Raw genomic sequence first — 19,619 nt, 5'->3', positions numbered from 1 at the left:
AGAAGAAAACAACACATAACCAAAAGCACACAAGAAGAGCATATATAAATATTCAAAATTAGAATGAATTTGTCTTGATTATCAAGACCCTTCATTCACCTTCAACATCCAGAGAGGCAGTGCCAGACACAGATCCTCCTTGGTTGGTAGCTCTAACTTGATATACCGTGGCATCATCATCTGTTACATTTGTGATGACCAGCTGGTAATATCCACCCTTGAATTCCTGTATCTTGATCTTTTCCCCATCTGGCATGATTTCTTTGCCCTGTCTGTACCACTTGACAATTGGCTTAGGATGACCAGTGACTTTGCAGACAAATGTGGCATTAGCTTGAAATTTCACATTCAGATTCCTTAGTTCTTCCTTGAAATGTGGAGCTTTAATTGGTACATCAGATTTTGGAATGACTGGTTGGGATACCTCACTCCACTCACTTTCACCACCAAGATTTTCACATTTGACACGGAACTCATATTCAAGACCTTCAATAAGATCTTTCACAGAGTAGACTGTTTCACGAATTTCATCTGTTGTTACAGAAATCCACTTGTTTTGTTTTTTCTCACGCTTCTCAAGATAGTACGTTCTAATCTTTGCACCACCATCACTTGCAGGTGGCTTCCATGAGACAACGCAAGAATCCTTTGTGACAGCACTTGCTACTGGCTGGCCGGGTTGTCCTGGTTTTTCTGTAAAGAATAACAAAGTTCAAAAACTGAAGTGAGCTTGTCTTACTAATTAATTGCAGGGTATGCTGGTTTTGGCTGGGGTAATTAACTTTCTTCACAATGGCTATTATGGGGCTGTGTTTTGGATTTGTGCTGAACACAAGGTTGATAACAGAGACGTTTTTGTTATTGCTGAGCAGAGCTTACACTGAGCCAAGGCCATTTCTTCTTTTGTACTGCCACACAGGCGAGACAACTGGGGGTGCATGGGAGGGTGGGAGGAGACACAGCCAGGACAGGTGAGCCCAAAGGGATATTGCAGACCATATGACACCATGCTCAGTATATAAAATGGGGGAAGGGAAGGGTGGGACATTTGAAGTGATGGCATTTGTTTTCCCGAGCCACTGTTACATGTGATAGGGACCCTGCTGTCCTGGAGATGACTGAACACCTGTCTGCCCATGGGAAGCAGGGAATTAATTCCTTGTTTTGCATTGCTGGTGCACATAGTGCTTGCTTTTTTTTTTTTTTTAATGGAAGTGTCCTTATTTCAACTCAAGAGTTTTCCAGCATTTACCCTGCTGATTCTCTCCCCAGTTCCGGTGGTGGGGCGGTGTACCAACAGCTGTGTGGGGCTGAGCTGCTGGCTGGGGTTAAACCAAAACATGGGGGCATACAGACATTGATATTATGGGCTCTACTTACCAAACGGAGGCTTTATAAAAACTACTGATGAGACCTCCAGTGCTTCACTAATGCCGTACATATTCTGAGCAGAAACACGGAAATAATAGCCTGCATTTTCAGTTAGGTTAACAATTCTACAGGTTGTGCCTGAAATACTTGAAGATACAAGCTGCCATTCTGCTCCTTCCTTGGCTTCACGTTTCTCTATGATGTAATTGGTTATCATAACACCTCCATCATCCTCTGGTGGTTTCCAGCTTATCACCACAGAATTCTTCAATATAGACTCTATAACAATTGGCCCTCCTGGTTTATCTGGTTTATCTGTACAAGAAAAAAAAAAAAACATTTTTATTTCTTTTCCCAGTCAATATTCAAGAAAATATTCCACAAAAATACTGAAAAGAAAATTAATTACCTTGTATTTCCACATTAAGTACAGTGTCAACTGTTCCAAATGTGTTACTGAGTTGTACTTTATACTTCCCAGCATGAGTCTTGTGTTGGACATTCTTAATAGCAAGATGAGTATACTGTTCTGTGTTCTCAATAGTAACAGTTTCTGATCCTCTCAAAGGTTTGTTGCCATGGAACCAAGTTATTGCTGGTACTGGACGTCCAATATACACAACGTGAAGGCGAAGGGTGCCACCAGCACCTGCATAGTATTTCTCTTTCAAGGGGAAGCCAGGGTGGAACTGAGGAGGAGCCTGCAATAATAGCTTGCCACTAGTTTCAATTTCTCCAACATCATTGGTAGCCATACAAGTGTAGAGACCTTCATCCTCCTGTTCATCTGTCATTACTGTCAGTGTATGATTGCGTCCATCAGATGACATTTTGTATTTTCTGCTTTGTACCAGCTCTTTGCCAAAGCGGTACCATTTAATATCAGGCAAAGGTCTCCCAACAATCTGGCATGTCAGCTGAGCTGCCTCACCCAGTTTAGTTGTAACATCCTGCATTTCTTTTTTAATGGCAGGTGCTTCTCCAGCTGTGATGAAGAAAAAAGAAAAAGAAAAAAATAATGATGATTACTGTGAAATTTTCCTCTATTACTATATTACTGGAAATTAATTTTCATTTATACTTGATCCTCTTATACTTGAAAGACTGTCCTTTGGGATAGTCACATTAGCAAATACCATGCAAAACAAATAGGTTGTGTGTTAAATGCAGCACAATGGCTTATAAGGCAGCAAATTACAAAAATATCACAGCAAATGTGACAATGTATTTTTGCTTACATGTTAATTTAGTTTTCACTGCCATAGCAGTCCTTCGAGGCCTGCTGAGACCAGTTTGATTTTCTGCAAAAACACGGAACTCGTATTCTGTGGCCTCTAGTAAACCTCCTACTGTAAACTGCCTGTCCTTGATGCGTTCCTTATTGCATTTTTTCCAGGTGCTTTCTCCAGACTGGCGATATTCAACCCAATAGCCAAGGATCTCTTTGCCACCATCACTTTCAGGTCGTTCCCATTCTAATGTAATGCTGTCCTTAAATATAGAAGTGATCTCAATTTCTCCAGGTTGGCTTGGTTTGTCTGAAAATTAAAATAAATACAAGAAAATCATTTTTTTTTCTCTAAATGCCATTAAGCTGCTCTCCAAAAGATCTGTCAATGCAGACATTATCTTACCAAATGGATCCTTGCATACAACTGGTTCAGAAGCAGGACTTGCTTCACTTTCACCAATGTCATTTTGAGCAATGACACGGAATTGATATTCAGCATCTGGAACAAGTCCTGTGACTGTGTACATGGTAGTGGTAATCTGTGTCTTATTATGCCGGACCCACTTCTCTGTAGATGTCTCTTTACGTTCAATATAGTAGCCAGTTACACGAGAACCGCCATCATCTTTAGGTCTGGACCAGGACAAGTTGACGGAACTCTTTGTAACATCAAGCACTTCAGGTGGGTTGTTTGGAGGCTCTGGTGGATCTGTTAATAATTATAATAATAAAAAAATAGAAATTGCAGTAACATTAAAATTGCTGCATATATTGTTGCGCTTTTAGATCATAATGTAGTAATAAATTTATTTTTTTTAGTGTAAAAGAAAACTTACTTAGAGGTGTCTTTGGTACTGCTGGTTCTTCAGATTTGAGAGATTTGCTAATACCAAAATGGTTTTCAGCAGAAACACGGAAGTGATATTCCACATTTTCTTTGAGTCCTTTCACCACTAGTGATGTCCCTTTCACTCTAGAGTCAACAGTGTACCAGGCAGTCTTTGGTACTTCTCTTCTCTCAACAATATAACCCAGGATATCTGCACCACCATCATCTGTAGGAGGTCTCCAGCTTACTCTGACAGAGCGAGCTTGTATATCATCATACTCAAGTGGTCCTTCCGGTGGGTTTGGAATGCCAATCACTCTGACCTTAATGTACACGGCTTTCTTGCCGCATTTGTTTTCAAGTACCAAATCATAGGTGCCTGAATCTTCTCTTTCTGCATCTTTGATCACAAGTTCTGTGTGAGTCTCAGAAGTTGCAATCATGGCCCTCTTGCTGATGTCCTGTCCTTCTTTTGTCCATTTGCATACTGGGATGGGCTTACCCTTAATAGGTATTGTAAGCCTGATTACTCCTCCCTGTCTCACCATGAGACCTTCTTGGTATTTTTCATCAAGTTCATAGTCAGGATATTCTGTGAACAAAAATAACATGTCATGCTGTGTCCTTCTATAGATGATATCAAACCTGCTTTAGGCAAAATTTTTTTTAGGACAGTTTTCAACAAGAGTTAGGACTTGAAATGTCTTACCAAGCATTTCTGTTATTTTGACTGTTCCTGGCACTTCAGCAGGTTCTCCTGGCCCACCAGCATTACAGGCTAGAACTCGGAATCTGTACTCTGCACCCTGGGGAAGATGTGTCAAGGTGTATTCCCGAATCTTGGTCGGTGTAGTATTGCATTTGGTCCATTCAAATTGATCAACTTTCTGCATCTCAATTAAGTAGCCAGTAACTTTAGAACCACCTTCATCTTCTGGTGGACTCCAAGCCAGGGAGACAGATGTTCTTGTAGTATCAGTGACTCTTGGATTCTGAGGTTTACCTGGAGGAGCTGGAAGAGAAGATCAGATAGGCAGGTGGGATTTGTTTTTATGAATATTTGAAAGACTAAATAAATGCTAACTTGCAACTTATGATCTGTAATAAGTCTACAGTGAATTTAAAAAGGAAAACTTTGAATGAAAGATTTTCACTAATATCTTCTTCATTTTCTCCAGTCAGAATCTTATTTGTTAATACACCCAGAAAAATTTCCAGATTAGAAATAATTCTACCATAATGTCATTCCCTTCTACCATAATGTGTTTAATTTTTGTAGAAAACTACTTACCAATTGGATCTCTGGCAACAGCAGACTTGGAAGGACGGCTGGGTTTCCCAGTGCCTCTGGCATTGATTGCTGTGACCCGGTGTTCATATTCTAATCCTTCAACCAACCCAGTGGAACGGTAACGAGTCATCGTGACTGGAACTTTATTTACACGGATCCATCTATCTGCTCTAATTTCTTTGCGTTCCACAATATAACCAGTAATCTGTGAGTCACCATCATCTTCTGGAGGATACCAAGTCAATGTCATGCCATCTCGAGAGATATCAAACACTTCTGGAGTGCCAGGAGGACCAGGAATACCTGTAAAAATATGACAAGGAATTAGTGAAGAAAGCATCAGATGACTTTACATTCTAATAGTATGTGACATATTGTGAGTAACAATGTAACATCAATGTCTTATCAAATTCTTCTATTAGTAGGTATCTAAGTAATTTACAAACTGGGTCTGGTTTTGTAAGGGGTAAAGCAATTTTTCAAGACTGGCGGTAAACCTGAGCAGAAAATTCAAGTTTACCATCCACGTTCCATACAGTACCTCTATACAGATTTACAGATGACATTTTTCCTCTGGAAAATAATAAGATTACTGTGCATCATAATGTATGATTTTATCTGCCAAAAGGAAGTAGCAACATCAAGAAAATTCTAGTATATGTGTGGACATATAAGCCCATTTAAATATATATTTTTAATTTTGAAGGTAGGGAACGAACAAAAATTCAGACTTACGGATTCTGCTCTTGCACTCTATAATTTCAGACTGCAGGTAAGATCCAATTCCAAAGCGGTTTGTAGCAGCTACACGGAACACATATTCTGCACCTTCAACAAGTCTGGTGAACTTAAATGTTGTCCTGGTTACTGACTCTGAAACTGGCAGCCATCCAGGACGGTGAGCATCACGCTGTTCTACCACATACCCACTAAGGGCAGCTCCACCATCCAGCTCAGGAGGCTCCCAGGAGATGGTTACATAATTTGCATCAATTTCATCAATTCTGATAGGTCCAACAGGTGGTCCAGGCTTGTCTAGGGGAAAAAGAAAGAAAGAAAAAAATAAACTTACAAAACTGGTGTAAAAAAGGAATCATATTTCTCAGGTAAAAGTTGAAATGGAGGAAGGTCATGGACAATTATTTTGATGAACCCTTACCAAGGATTATAACCTTTACTGTATCGGTAACTGTTCCAGTTGTGTTCTTCAGTTCAAGTGTATACTCCCCAGTGTCATGTATGGTGGTCTCACGCACAGTTAATTTGGCCATTTTGGCAGTAGTCTCCGTTTTGATGCGTTCTGATTCTTTTAGTTTAGAACCAGCAAAGAACCAAGATGCAGTTGGAGGTGGTCGTCCTTCAATCGGAATGGCTAATTCAATGGGCTTGCCAGCAGGTACATGGATTGTCTTCTGAGGTATTCCAGTGAAGTCAATTGTTGGTAGAACTAAGGAAAGCAAATTATCGATATTTTAAATATCTATTTCATAAGTATCACATTTATTTGGTGTAAGCTTGACTCTATTGTTTTCAACAGTAGACACCTACCTTTTCGGTCTTGAACTGTCACTGCTGTGACAATCTCTCGTGGTTCTGACACGCCCTTCTGATTCTGTGCTCTGACCCTGAACAAGTACTGTTCACCTTCATTGAGAGAGATAATGGTATGTTCGTAGAGGGTAGGCTTCAACGTCGCTACCTTCAACCATCTTTCTGTTCCAGCTTTGCTGGCCTCAATGACATAGCCAGTCAATCTGCTGCCACCATCGTGCAGTGGTTTGTCCCAAGCAAGGGTAACAGTTGATTTAGTGGTGTCAATCACTTCAAGTTTTTGTGGTACCATGGGGACATCAGATACCAGTACAGCATCAGATGTTTCACAGCCTTCACCAATGCCATAAATATTTTCTGGTAGTACTCTGAAATAATATAGAGCTCCTTCCAGAAGTCCAGAAACTCTGTAAAATGTCTTGCTGCATTTGGTAGTGACAGTCTTGTAAGCTCTCATGGAAGCTTCACGTTTCTCAATTATGTAATTGTTGACTGGGGCTCCACCATCAATGACTGGGATGTCCCAAGTAAGTGTCACAGAATCTTTTGATGCTTCCTTAACTCTCACTGCAGGTGGTGGACCAGGTGTATCTAAAATAAACAAACAAACAAAATTTTTTTCCTCTTTTGGATCCTTTCATTTTACACTCAATGACTACTTCTGCATAAAACAAAAATGCTGGGATTTGATTTATAAACCAGCACAGCTCTAGAAAGTATGCATTTCCCTTTGGATTAGATTGTTTCTCTGACTTCTCAAGCATTCTCATGTTATTTAAAATGTAAACTTCCTTCAAAAATGAATGACCCTTGTTTCTAAGCAATGAGCATGTGGCGTGGTTTAATGCTCATATACAATTGTAGCAGTACTTACCATACACTTTCACAGAAATAGTTGCAGATTTTTTTCCTGATTGATTTTCAGCCTCAATGATGTATTTTCCAGCATCATACCGATTAACTTTATCCACAATAAGCAGAGTGTAGCTGTCTGTAGTATCAATAATGCCTCGACTTACAAGGTCAACACCCTGCTTGCTCCATGTGATTACAGGAGTAGGTCTGCCAGATACAGAGACCATTAGGCGCAGGGAACCACCAGCTCTGACTGTAACTGTTTTCTTCAGATCATCAGCAAGCTCAAGTTCAGGTGTTTCTGATGAAGGGTATAAGAAACATGGAATTAGTTAATCTTAGAGGAGTCCTAAAGGAAAATATAGTTTTCTTAAAATATACATTAGGTTTTCAAATTACCTATTCTTTCCACAGGTTCTATTTCTGCTGATGATTCGCTGAATTCACTCATACCATTCACATTTGTTGCAGCAACTCGGAATTGATATTTCTGGTTTGTTTTAAGACCAGTCACGATGAACTCAGCATTCCTCAGAGTGGCAGTTGTATGTGCTCGATACCACTGTTCACTACCTTCTTCTTTCATTTCAAGAACATAGCCTAAGAGGTCAGCACCACCATCATATGTGGGCTTTGACCATGCTAAACTTATGCTGTGCATTGTAGTATCCACAACTCTTGGAACTGAAGGTGATGCAGGAGTGTCTTTGAAAAAGAAGAAAATGCATTTTATATTGGTGCAGAAAATATTTTACATTCAAAACCAATTTCCAGACAGCTAATTCTGGGAAATGCATTTAAGATAACTATAACTTTTTTTTCAACTATAACTTTTTTTAAGTTATTCCAATAGTGTCTAGTTCAGTGAGTATATGAGTAGTTATGGGTTTCTTAGTAAAAGGGTCAATATGAGTTTGTGCTCCATTATTATAAATAAATAAATAAATATTAAAATATGTTTTATATATAGAAACTTACATGATGGTTCTTTACATAACATGTATTGTGATGCTTCACTAGGTTCACTGTTTCCAGCAGCATTCACTGCAGTGACACGGAATTGGTACTGGCTCCCTTCCATGAGACCAGTGACTTTCAGTCTGGTGTCATAAATGGTAAAATCTCTATTCACTCGTGTCCAGCGCAGACTTTTCCTTTCACGTTTGTCCACAAGATAGTCCTTAATCTCACTGCCACCATCTGATTCTGGTTTCGACCACTGAATAATGATATGCTCCTTGCCGACAGTCACTTCTTCAGGAGCACCAGGCTGTGTTGGAATAGCTATTGTTTTAAAAGGTGAGGAAAAAAAAATAAGATTGTTCAACACATTGTTTATCCATGAGAATTATTCCACAAATTCTCATGCAGAATGGAAGGTAGTAACACTCACTGAAAGCATTCCTGGCAATCACAGGTTCTGATTCAAGTGGAACACCTGGTCCATATTTGTTGACACCTCTCACACGGAAAATGTATTCATTATTTTTAATAAGTTTTGTTACCACAGTTGATAAAGTCTGGCATTCAGCTTCAACAATAACCCAGTGAAGTCTGCTGGTTTCACGCCTTTCTATGATATAGTGAGTGATTTCTGCACCTCCATCTTCCTCGGGAATGTTCCATGCCAAAGTACATTTCTCTTCTGTTACTCTGCTAACTGTGATTTTGCCTGCACATGGACCTGGTGAATCTGTGTAGGAATCAAAATAAGTATTATTACTAGTGGCTAATGGAAAGCATCTCATTCTTAAAGAATGCAGTTTTTTCATTATACTAAGTATTAATACCAATCACGGGATACATACCAAGCACTTTGACAAGAACAGAAATTTGTTTCATCCCACTGGCATTTTTAACTGTTAGGGTATATTTTCCACTATCACTTCTGTCACAGAACTTGATAATTGCAATAGCTCGTTTGTTGGTGTATTGCAGAGATATCTTCTCACATAGCTCCAGTTCCCTGTCACCTTTGGACCAGAAGACTTTTGGTTCTGGTTTTCCACCAACGGCTGCATCAAGAACAAGATCTGATCCAGCCCTAATGCTCACAACTTCTCCCTGCAGTCTGGCATCAAGTTCAGCCTTTGGTGGTGCTGGAAAAAGAGATTAAAAAAAAATTACATGACAGTACTAAAAATAGAACATTATGTTTTAATTGTTCCAAGTAAATATTTCTTACTGTATTCATCTTTGCAAATGACAGCACCAGTTGATTCAGATCCTTTGCTAATCACACCAGCAGCATTCTTTGCCAGTACACGGAATTCATAGGCTTCGTCTTCACTAAGAGCTGTCACAGTAAAAAAGTTTTCTGAGACAATGGTATAATTGCATTTCAGCCAACGTCCATCACCAGATTCATTATATGGTTTGCGCTCAATAATATATCCAATTATTTTGCTTCCACCATCATAAAGTGGAGGTGACCAGCTCAGCGACACTGTAGATCTGGTGACATCTGTTACTTCTGGTCTTCCTGGTGGATCTGGAGGAACAAAGCAGAAAAAATGAGAAATGCAGTCCTATTTTAGCTTAAGTAACAATGTAACTCTAGAAGTAATACTTGCCAACTGGATTTTGGGCCACAACAGGTCTGGAAGCTTCACTAGCTTTGCTAACACCTGCAGCATTTAGAGCATAGGTTCTGAATTGATATTCTAGGCCTTCCACCAATCCTGTGACTTTATAGTTGCAGTCACAGCATGGTACTTTGTTCTCCTTCACCCAAAGGATGGTGTTGCGCTCCTTCTTTTCCACCCAATATCCAATGACTTTGCTGCCACCATCATGATAGGGCTCCTCCCAGCGAATGGCCATGGCACTTGCAGACACAGAATAGACTTCTGGCCTTGAAGGTGGGCTTGGTGGAACTAAACATGAAAAAGTGGGGAGGAAAATGTTAGTAATCATAAATACCTCAGTCAGAAGAAAAGAACAAAGTTTGAGAAGTGTTTCACTTACCAAATGGATGCTCAGCAACTACCGTTTTTGATTCAACTGGCTTGCTGACACCAAATCTATTTTCTGAGCTTACTCGGAAACTGTACTCTTGATATTTTGTGAGATGACTGACTTTGATCTGTGTGCGTTTCACACTGGAATTCACCAGCTGCCATGCTGTTGTGCCAGATTCGCGTTTCTCTACAATGTAGTTTGTAATGTCACTGCCACCATCATCTTCAGGTTCTTTCCAGGTCAACACACAGGACTCAGCAGATACAGATGATATTTCAATTGGGCCAGTCACGGGACCTGGCCTTCCTATGACAACCACTGTGACAGTAAATGTTTTCACACCAGCAGTGTTCTCAAGTGTAAGGTAGTATTTACCAGAGTCACCTCTCATACTGTCTTTTACAGTCAGCGTGGTTCGCTCTTTTGTTGTCTTGATGGTCACTCTTTCAGTTTCCTTCAGCCTCATCTCCTCAAGTTTCCATGTCACTTTTGGAGCTGGGCGCCCACTGATTGGTATATCAATAGTAAAGGTACTTCCAGCCTTGCATGTTATAAGCTGTCTGCTTATGTCACTGAGATCTGCTGTTGGTTCAATCTGTGGCTCCTTAACAATAACAGAAGAGAAAGCTTCTCTTGGTTCACTGTAGCCAGCATCATTCCTTGCCTTGACCCGGAATTCATATTCTGTGTTCTCCACAAGGCCTTCAACGGTGAAAGTAAGTTGCTTGGTTTGTCCAGCTCCAGTCCAGGAGTCAGATCCTTTTTGTTTCATTTCAAGAAGGTATCCAGTAATACGGCTACCACCATCATGATCAGGTTTAAGCCAAGCTAAAACTACAGAAGATTTGGTTGTATCAACAATATCTAGTCTCTTAGGTGGAGCAGGTTCTTCTGTGGCCACAACTGGTTCTGTTAATTCACAGGGTTCACCTACACCATATTCATTTTCTGCTGATACTCGGTAGTAATATGGCATACCTTCTGCTAGATCTGTGACCTTAAAGATTTGTCGAGTGCATTTTGAACTCACTACTTGCCAGCTACGACGACTTGCTTCACGTTTTTCCACGACATAGTGGTGTATACGAGAACCTCCATCCAGAACAGGAGCATCCCACATTAAAGTAATAGATGTTCGAGTCACATCTTTAAATGTAATAGGACCTGGTGGACCAGGTGTGTCCAAAACCTTGACAGTAAATGTAATAGACTTGCTTCCACTGTTGTTTTCCACAGTAAAGACATACTTGCCAGCATCATTTCTATTGCATTCCTCTACAGTCAATGTGCTGAAGGAATCAGTTGTTTGAATGTCAGCGCGCAAACTAAGATTAGCATCTGCTTTGGACCACACCGCAGTAGGAACTGGCCTTCCAGAAAAGGCAATAAATAGACGAATGCTTGCACCTGCCCTTACAATATGAGTCTGCTTGAAGTTTGCATCAATATCAATTTCAGGTGCAGAAAGCCTGTCCACGGTTTGGACTGAAGCAGAAATTTCACAACTTTCTCCTCTGCCAGCACCATTGACAGCACTAACTCTGAATTTATAGTGTTCTCCTGCTTCCAAATCAACAACAGTATATTTAGTAGCAATAACAGTCTCTGCATTGACTTTCTGCCATGCTTCAAGATCAGCTTTGCACATCTCAATGATGTACCCAATTATTTCCATGCCTCCATCAAAAACTGGCTTTGTCCACTCTAAGCTTACACTAGTCTTTGATGTATCTGTCACCTTTACAACATTAGGAGCACTTGGTGGGCTGACTGGTTCTCTGCATTTAATCAGCTTTGAAACGTCACTTGGAGGTCCAACGCCTGCAGCATTTTCAGCCATGACATGGAACTCATACTCATTGCCTTCAATAAGGCCAGTTACTCTGTATCTGTTCTCAGTAATGGGCCTCTTACTGGATACTTTAACCCAGCGCATGCTCTTCTTTTCTCTTCTTTCGAGAATGTACTCATTTATCTCGCTTCCACCATCTGACTCTGGTCTTGCCCATGTGAGTGTGATACTGTCTCCTGTTACATTGGTAGGCTCTGGAGTTCCTGGTGCATCAGGGAGAGCTAAAAAAAAACCCGAAAAATGCCATTAGAAAGATAAGATGGTAACTCCATGGATATTTGTGCAGAATTAGGTGGAAACTTACTGTAAGGTATTTGTGCGATAACTGGATCAGACTCCAGTGGTCTGCCAACTCCAAATTTGTTCACTGCAGAGACACGGAACTGATACTCATTGCCTTTAATTAATTTAAGTGCTGTATAGCTGCAAGCTTCACATTTATCTTCAACTAATGCCCAAGCAATCCTGCTGGTTTCACGTTTTTCAATTATGTAGTGAGAAATAGAAGCACAACCATCATTTGCTGGAGGCTCCCACCATAATGTGACTTTTTCTCCAGTGATGTTTGTGAATCGTATTGGTCCACCAACTTTTCCTGGTGCATCTGCAATTTTAAAGGTTCAGAGTTATAATTTGGTGGCCCTTAGAATAAAATGCTATTTTTAAAAAAGCATGCTGAAAGTGCTTGGTGCAGTACCTTGTACTCTAATGGTAATATCTTCTCGTTTAGTGCCTGATGCATTTTTGGCTTCTACTGTGTACACTCCACGATGTTCCCGGATAGCATCTCTAATGAAGATTGTACTATATCCAATAGCTGTAGTTATTTCTATATTCATCATTTTATCAATCTCTTTACCATCTTTAAACCACGTCACTTTAGGTACTGGACGTCCTTTGATTAGAGCTTTAAGTCTAATGCTCTCTCCAGCTTTAACAGTAAGGCCTTCAAAGTGTTCAGCACCAAATTCAATTGTTGGAGCAACTAAAAAAGGAAAATATAAATCAATTTCCATTTAGCTAAATATTTTTCTGATACTCTTCTAAATGCAATATTTATAAAAGTCTGTGATATAGAAAATTATTTCACTTACCAAAAGGTATCTTCTAAATAACAGTTATTATATGAATAATAGACTTATTTTTTCCTGTAGGCATACATAAGTGCACCATACATATATGTGCACGTATATATATAGGTGAAAGGCATTATTAAAGTATGGTGTTAAGCTCAGGCTAAGTGACCTGAGACACATTTTAATTTTGACATTATTCAGTGCATCAGAATATTACAGTCCATGCTTTCTTTCCAACTTTGCTGCTGCTGCTTATCCAAGAGAAATGTAGAGTGCCATGCTTTTCAGGAATTGATTATATATGTCTGCCAGATTTGGATCTTTAATTTAGACCTTCAAATCTTGGAGTATGAACATAAATTTTCTGAATTGACTGGGAGGACCTTAGTCACAAGTTCTTTGCCCCTTGACTTCCCACTTCCCATCAGTGAAGCCAGAAAGTCTATCTGGCTTCAATACCAAGCATATTAAGAAAAAATTCTTACCATTTTCGTCTCTGGTCATGATATAGCCTGAAGACTGTGAAGGTGGGCTGATTGTACCAACAGCATTTCTTGCAAGCACTCTGAATTCATATCGGTCACCTGGACTGAGCCCTGTAACTGTGTATTGGCACTCGCTGACATCAGTAAAGTTACACCTGAGCCAGCGGTCTGCGCTGCCTTGCCTCTTCTCAATGCTGTAAGCCACAATCTTACTGCCTCCATCACGCAGAGGGGGGTTCCATTTCAGGGTGATTGTTTCCCTAGTGACATCAATGTAATCAGGAGTACCAGGTGGGTCTGAAAAGAAAATAATGAAGATTTATTTTTATCACTGCTCACAATAATCTACAAGAACAGAATTTTCTTGGATGAGTGATTAATCATTCACTTACCCACTGGAGAGACTGCCAAAGTAAATTTACTTGGCTCACTAGCTCTGCTTAGACCTGCAGCGTTTTCAGCATACACTTGGAACTGGTAATCCAGGCCCTCAAGCAGCCCAGTAATCCTGTATTCTCTGTTAGATATTAATGCAACATTAACCTTCTGCCACAAAATACTGTTTCTTTCCTTCTTTTCAACATGGTATCCCATAATCTCTGAACCACCATCATAAACCGGAGCATCCCAAGAGATGCTCATTCCATCAGCAGTTACGTTGTATACAACAGGCTTGCCTGGGGCACCTGGTGGTTTAAACTGGTGCTTTGCCACAACATCTGCTGACACAAGAGGTGGGCTCACTCCATATCTGTTTTCTGCACGAACTCTGAACTGATATTCAGTATCTTTAACAAGGTTTGGTACTTTGAAGGTTGTTCTTGCAGCACTTGAACACACCAGCTTCCAGTTCATTTGTGATGTTTCTCTCTTCTCAATACTGTAGCCAGTAATTTCTCCTCCCCCGTCATCATCAGGAGCATCCCATGACAAAACTACACTATCTGCTTTGATTTCATCTATTCTTAAAGGTGCTTTTGGCCTAGATGGAGGACCAAGAGTGATCACAGTGATTGTGAATGACTTTCTGCAGACTACGTTATCAAGAATTAAAGTATATTTGCCACCATGCTCCTTTTTCACATTCTTGATACTTAAACTTATCTTGTTTTCAGTTTTCTTAAAACGAAGATGTTCTGTTTCTTTGAGAGGGAGGTTGTCCTTGAGCCAGCTCATTGATGGATTAGGTTTACCTTTATAGGGCAATTCAACGTGCAGGTTATGTCCAATTCTTACTGCAATCTGACCTCCAGGAATATCAGAAAGGTCAGCCTCAGGTGTTATTATAAGTTCTTTCACTGTAATGGGTCCAACAGCAACAGAGTCACTCATGCCTTTCTCGTTTTTAGCAAAGACTCTGAATTCCATGACAGAAAGCTCTTTAAGTTTGTCAGCTACAAATTCACAGCTCTTGCTTGTGCCTGCGTATGTCCATTCTTTCTCATCCTGAAGTTTCTTTTCAATAACATAGTCTGATATAATGCTACCACCATCGTAGTCAGGTTTGCTCCACTGCAATTTAACAGAACTCTTTGTAGAGTCTTTCATGGCTAGGTCTTTTACAGGTCCAGGTACGTCTGCAGCTTTCACTGGCTCAGTTGTCTCACAAGGTTCACCTAGTCCAATTTCATTTTCAGCAAGAACACGGAAAAAGAATGCAGTCTTTTCTGACAGGTTAGTCAGTTTAAAGGTGGTATGAGAACACTTTGTTGTAACAGTTGACCAGGCCCTCTTTGTAGCATCTCTTTTTTCAACAACATAATTTGTTATTTCAGAACCACCATTGATGAGAGGTGGCTCCCATACCAGTGTAACTGTGCCACGAGAAACATGCTTGAGCTGCAGCTTCTGGCATGCAGAAGGTGTGTCAAGTACTTTTACATTCACAAATGATGATTTTGCTTCTCCAACTCCATTTTCAATTGTAAGAACATATTTTCCTGTATCATTTCGTGTAACTTGAGGAATAATAAGTAGTGTAGATGATTCTGTGTTTTGGATGTTATATCTTTCATCAGTTCCAAGATTCTTGTCACCCTTTCTCCATGTGACAGTCGGAGGAGGTCTTCCCTTGAATGGAATCATTATTTCCACATCTTCACCTGCTTTAGCAACAATAGATGTCCGAAGAGCAACATCCAGATCAATCTCTGGTGCCACTGTGGAAATAAATAAAAAATTAGTAACACATACTTGGAATCTAAAATAAGAAATGGTTTGGGGAAAAAAAAACAACAAAACAAAACAACCAACACACAGAAAAATGATAAATCACAAAGAAGTACCAAGAATATCTTTAGCTTGAACAGGTTCCATCATTTCAATAGGCTCTCCTTGTCCAGCACAATTCATAGCAGATACACGGAAATAATAATTAACACTTGGCTGAAGGTGGGATACAACATACTCAGTTGTTCTCACTTCTCCCTTGGTACTGACTACAGTCCATTCTTGCTCTTCACCTTCCCTCTTCTCCACCACATAGTGGGTAATTGGACTTCCTCCATCATAAGCAGGTTTAATCCATCCAAGAGTAACAGATGTCTTGGTTGTATCCACAACTTTCAGCTTTGTTGGTGTGCCTGGCTTATCTGTAAATGATAGTTTATGGGGAAAAAATAAAATACCGATCAGAATCCAATTAATTTTAAAGAAGAAAATCTGCCCTCGATTACATTGGTACAATCCTACCTTAACTACTAATTTTCCATTGATTTCTAACCTACTGGAAGAAATTGACATTGAATCTTACCAATAGGATCTGCAGCTTTGTAGAAGTCAGAAGCCTCAGAGAATGGACCTGGTCCAGCTGCATTGACAGCACAAACTCGGAAATGATATTCACTGTTTTCAGTCAGACCTGTTACTTTCTGTCTGGTGTCCCGAATGGTTTCTTTAGAGACCTTGAACCAACTCAGGCTCTTCTTGTCACGTTTCTCCAGAAAATATCCTGATATTTCACTGCCTCCATCAACAGTGGGCCTATTCCAGACAACAGTCATAGAATTCTTGGTTATCTTCGTGACTTCTGGTGTACTAGGTGGTCCAGGTGCAACTGAGTAAAAAAACATATGTCAGTAAATCAATACTACTTACAAAGAGTACACAAGACAACTCAGTTATGTAAGTTATTTTATAGAACTCATTTCTTACCAAATGAATTTTTGGCTATAACAGGTTCAGATTCCAATGGATCACCAATTCCAAACTTGTTCACACCACGGACACGGAACACATATTCATTTCCTTTGATGAGTTTTGTCGTAGTTATGATACATCCCTCCAATTTTTCAGAAATTAAAGACCATACAACCCGACTTGTTTCCCTCTTTTCAACAACATAGTGTGTTATAGGTGCACCACCATCATCTGCTGGCGGGTCCCACATGATTGTAATCTTTTCAGCAGTGACTGTCTTAAACTGTATAGGTCCACCTGGGGGTCCTGGCTTGTCTGTTGAAGGCAGAAGAAAGATTATGTTAAGTATTCATTACTGAATTATTGTTTAATAGTAAAGTACAGTTGCATCTCAAGAGACATACCAAGTATCTGTACTCTAATGTGGGCTGATGCTGAACCCATGGCATTCTTCAATTTTAATTCATAGGTGCCACTGTCGAGTCGATTTGCATCCTTGATGAGTATAGAAGCAAATTCTGTTGTGTTTTCAAAGGACACTAGTGCACTGGTTAGTACCTCGTTGCCATTTTTGAACCATTCAATTGTGGGTATAGGCTTGCCTGAGATGCCTAGTTTTAACTTAACTGAAGTTCCTGCTTTGTATTTCACCACTTCTGTATATTCTGGTGGCACATCAATTTCAGGTGCACCTTAAGAAAAAATAAGTTAAAAACAAGTTTACTGTACCCCTGTATTTAATAAAATCGCCAAATTTAATCTACTTTACTTAATCTAATAGTCAAAGGTATTTGATAAATACACATCAAAGTAAAGAGAGCATATATAACTTAAATCATAAACCTAGAGTAAGTTAGAGCTAATCCTATGAAGAAAAGACAATTACATGTATTAATATAACCACATGGACCATGGGCAGACTTCTTTTGCTCAGAAAATAAAATGGAAGACTTCAGAAATGCAGATACAGGCAAAGATGTTCCTTGCAATCATGAGCCAATGCTCACACTCAGTCATGCTTCTTGAATCAATCACTGTAAACTAGCCTTCCATATTTAAAAGACCATGGATCTACAAAACATCATGGCCATTGTCCTAGTAAACCAAAATTATATCATTATATCATTGCAAAACACTTACCATATGTATCAACACATGTGATAGGACCCACAACATCTGAGGGGTTACTAATGGAGCCAACAGCATTCTTTGCAAAGACCCGGAATTCATACTTGGAATTCTGTGTCAGGCCAGATACTGTGAACTGAGTCTCAATAACATTGGTGAAACTAGCTTTTGTCCATCTGCCATCTGGAAGATCACGTTTTTCTACGATATATCCAGTGATTTTACTACCACCATCAAATGCTGGCTTCTGCCAGGAGAGAGTGATAGAAGTCTTGGAAATATCTGAGGCACGAACATTTCTTGGTGGCTCTGCAGAAGGAAACAAGAGTATTGTCAGTAATCAACAGCTTTGAATATTGGCTTATTGTACTGAACAGATTATCATGGGGAAACAAAATGGTCGGGCTTCATTATTTTATAGAGAATACATACCACAGGCATCAATTGCAAGGACTGGATCAGAAGGACGACTTGCTTTTCCAATGCCAGCTGCATTTTCTGCATAAACTCTAAATTCATAGATGAGGCCAGCGCTGATTGTGGTGACTTTGAAATGAGTGGTACGAATAAGGGTCTTGTTAGCCTTCTGCCATAATATGCTATTCCTGTCTTTCATTTCCAGGTGATATCCAATGATAGCATTGCCACCATTAGTGACTGGTTCATGCCATCCAACAGTAATACTCTCTCGGGTAACATTAGTGACCCATGGTGTAGAAGGAGGGCCTGGGGTAGCTGATGATAACAAAAGAATTTATTGTTATCAAAATTATGCTTTCAACATCAGAGCATTAAAATGCCAATATATACCATGAGAAACATGTTACTCACTGTAAGGAAGCTTGACAACCACACACTGTGAGTCTATGTGATCGCTGATGCCAAAACGGTTCTCAGCTTTGATGCGGAATTGGTATTCTTCTCCTGTTGTGAGCCTCATAACTTTGATAACAGTTCTAGCAACAGTGGCAGACACTTCAGACCAAGCAGCAGTACTTGTTTCTCTTTTCAGTACAATATAGTTGGTAACCTGACTTCCACCATCATAAGCTGGTGGTTGCCATCTGAGTGTTACACTCTCTTCAGTGACATCGCTAAGGGCAACAGGACCAACAGGAGGGCCAGGTCTATCCAGCACAACAATATTAACAAATGATTTTGTGGTGCCACTTGAGTTTGCAGCAGTAATGTCGTATCTGCCAGCATCAGCAGCCACACTTTCTTTAAGGTTAATGATGAGACTTTCTGCAGTGGTTTCTGTGTGAAATCTTATGGTAGGTTTCAGTGCAATGCCGTCTCTCGACAATGTAACCTTAGGCACTGGTTTTCCAGAAACTGGAATTTCCACTTTTAGGTTTGATCCTGCTCGAACATATACAGTGTTATGAGGGAAGCCCTTCATGTCAATCTCGGGAGATTCTGAAAAAGAAAACATTTCCAAAACATTAAAAGAATGTCCCATCTTTTAAAAAATGAATGCAATTGGATGCGACTTTTGTCTCATGTCCGGAAGCATACCTAATTGTTCTTTAACAGTTACAGGGAGCAGTAGTTCCTTAGGATCACTTAAACCAGCTTGGTTTTCTGCAGACACCCTGAAGAAATAGTCGACGTTTTCCTTAAGACCATGGACAACATGATGAGTTGTCTTTACAACTGCACACTTAACCCATTTTTGCTGTCCTTTCTCAAGAGCTTCAAGGAGGTAGCTAACAATTCTGCTTCCACCATCATGTTCTGGTTTTAGCCATGAAAGAGAAACACTGTCCTTTGTGACATTTGTTACTCCTAGCTTTTCTGGTGGGCTGGGTTTTTCTGAGAAAAGAAGTGCAACAGGTTAAACAATATAGA

General features: G+C 39.9%; 1 protein-coding gene across 1 annotated transcript in view; it reads right to left on the bottom strand.

Annotated features, from left to right (window-relative positions):
• TTN (titin) overlaps nt 1-19,619 on the bottom strand; it is a 237,732-nt gene that overhangs the window by 7,864 nt on the left and 210,249 nt on the right. The window contains exons 267-297 of the mRNA XM_062498574.1: nt 19,287-19,583; nt 18,600-19,187; nt 18,201-18,503; nt 17,781-18,077; nt 17,045-17,332; nt 16,656-16,955; nt 16,255-16,557; nt 15,788-16,093; nt 13,895-15,661; nt 13,503-13,799; nt 12,639-12,926; nt 12,246-12,545; nt 10,096-12,162; nt 9,702-10,004; nt 9,314-9,619; nt 8,937-9,227; nt 8,522-8,821; nt 8,107-8,412; nt 7,528-7,833; nt 7,148-7,429; nt 6,271-6,864; nt 5,882-6,169; nt 5,458-5,757; nt 4,723-5,025; nt 4,141-4,443; nt 3,439-4,023; nt 3,006-3,311; nt 2,610-2,909; nt 1,781-2,356; nt 1,381-1,686; nt 100-693 (exon numbers count right to left, since the gene is read on the bottom strand). Coding sequence (XP_062354558.1) covers nt 100-693; nt 1,381-1,686; nt 1,781-2,356; nt 2,610-2,909; nt 3,006-3,311; nt 3,439-4,023; nt 4,141-4,443; nt 4,723-5,025; nt 5,458-5,757; nt 5,882-6,169; nt 6,271-6,864; nt 7,148-7,429; nt 7,528-7,833; nt 8,107-8,412; nt 8,522-8,821; nt 8,937-9,227; nt 9,314-9,619; nt 9,702-10,004; nt 10,096-12,162; nt 12,246-12,545; nt 12,639-12,926; nt 13,503-13,799; nt 13,895-15,661; nt 15,788-16,093; nt 16,255-16,557; nt 16,656-16,955; nt 17,045-17,332; nt 17,781-18,077; nt 18,201-18,503; nt 18,600-19,187; nt 19,287-19,583 — 13,950 coding nt within the window. The remainder of the gene's footprint in view (nt 1-99; nt 694-1,380; nt 1,687-1,780; nt 2,357-2,609; nt 2,910-3,005; nt 3,312-3,438; nt 4,024-4,140; nt 4,444-4,722; nt 5,026-5,457; nt 5,758-5,881; nt 6,170-6,270; nt 6,865-7,147; nt 7,430-7,527; nt 7,834-8,106; nt 8,413-8,521; nt 8,822-8,936; nt 9,228-9,313; nt 9,620-9,701; nt 10,005-10,095; nt 12,163-12,245; nt 12,546-12,638; nt 12,927-13,502; nt 13,800-13,894; nt 15,662-15,787; nt 16,094-16,254; nt 16,558-16,655; nt 16,956-17,044; nt 17,333-17,780; nt 18,078-18,200; nt 18,504-18,599; nt 19,188-19,286; nt 19,584-19,619) is intronic.

This window comes from Cinclus cinclus, chromosome 9, assembly GCF_963662255.1.
Source record: "Cinclus cinclus chromosome 9, bCinCin1.1, whole genome shotgun sequence".
Taxonomy (NCBI): Eukaryota; Metazoa; Chordata; class Aves; order Passeriformes; family Cinclidae; genus Cinclus; species Cinclus cinclus.
This window is presented reverse-complemented; position numbering and strand designations above follow the sequence as displayed.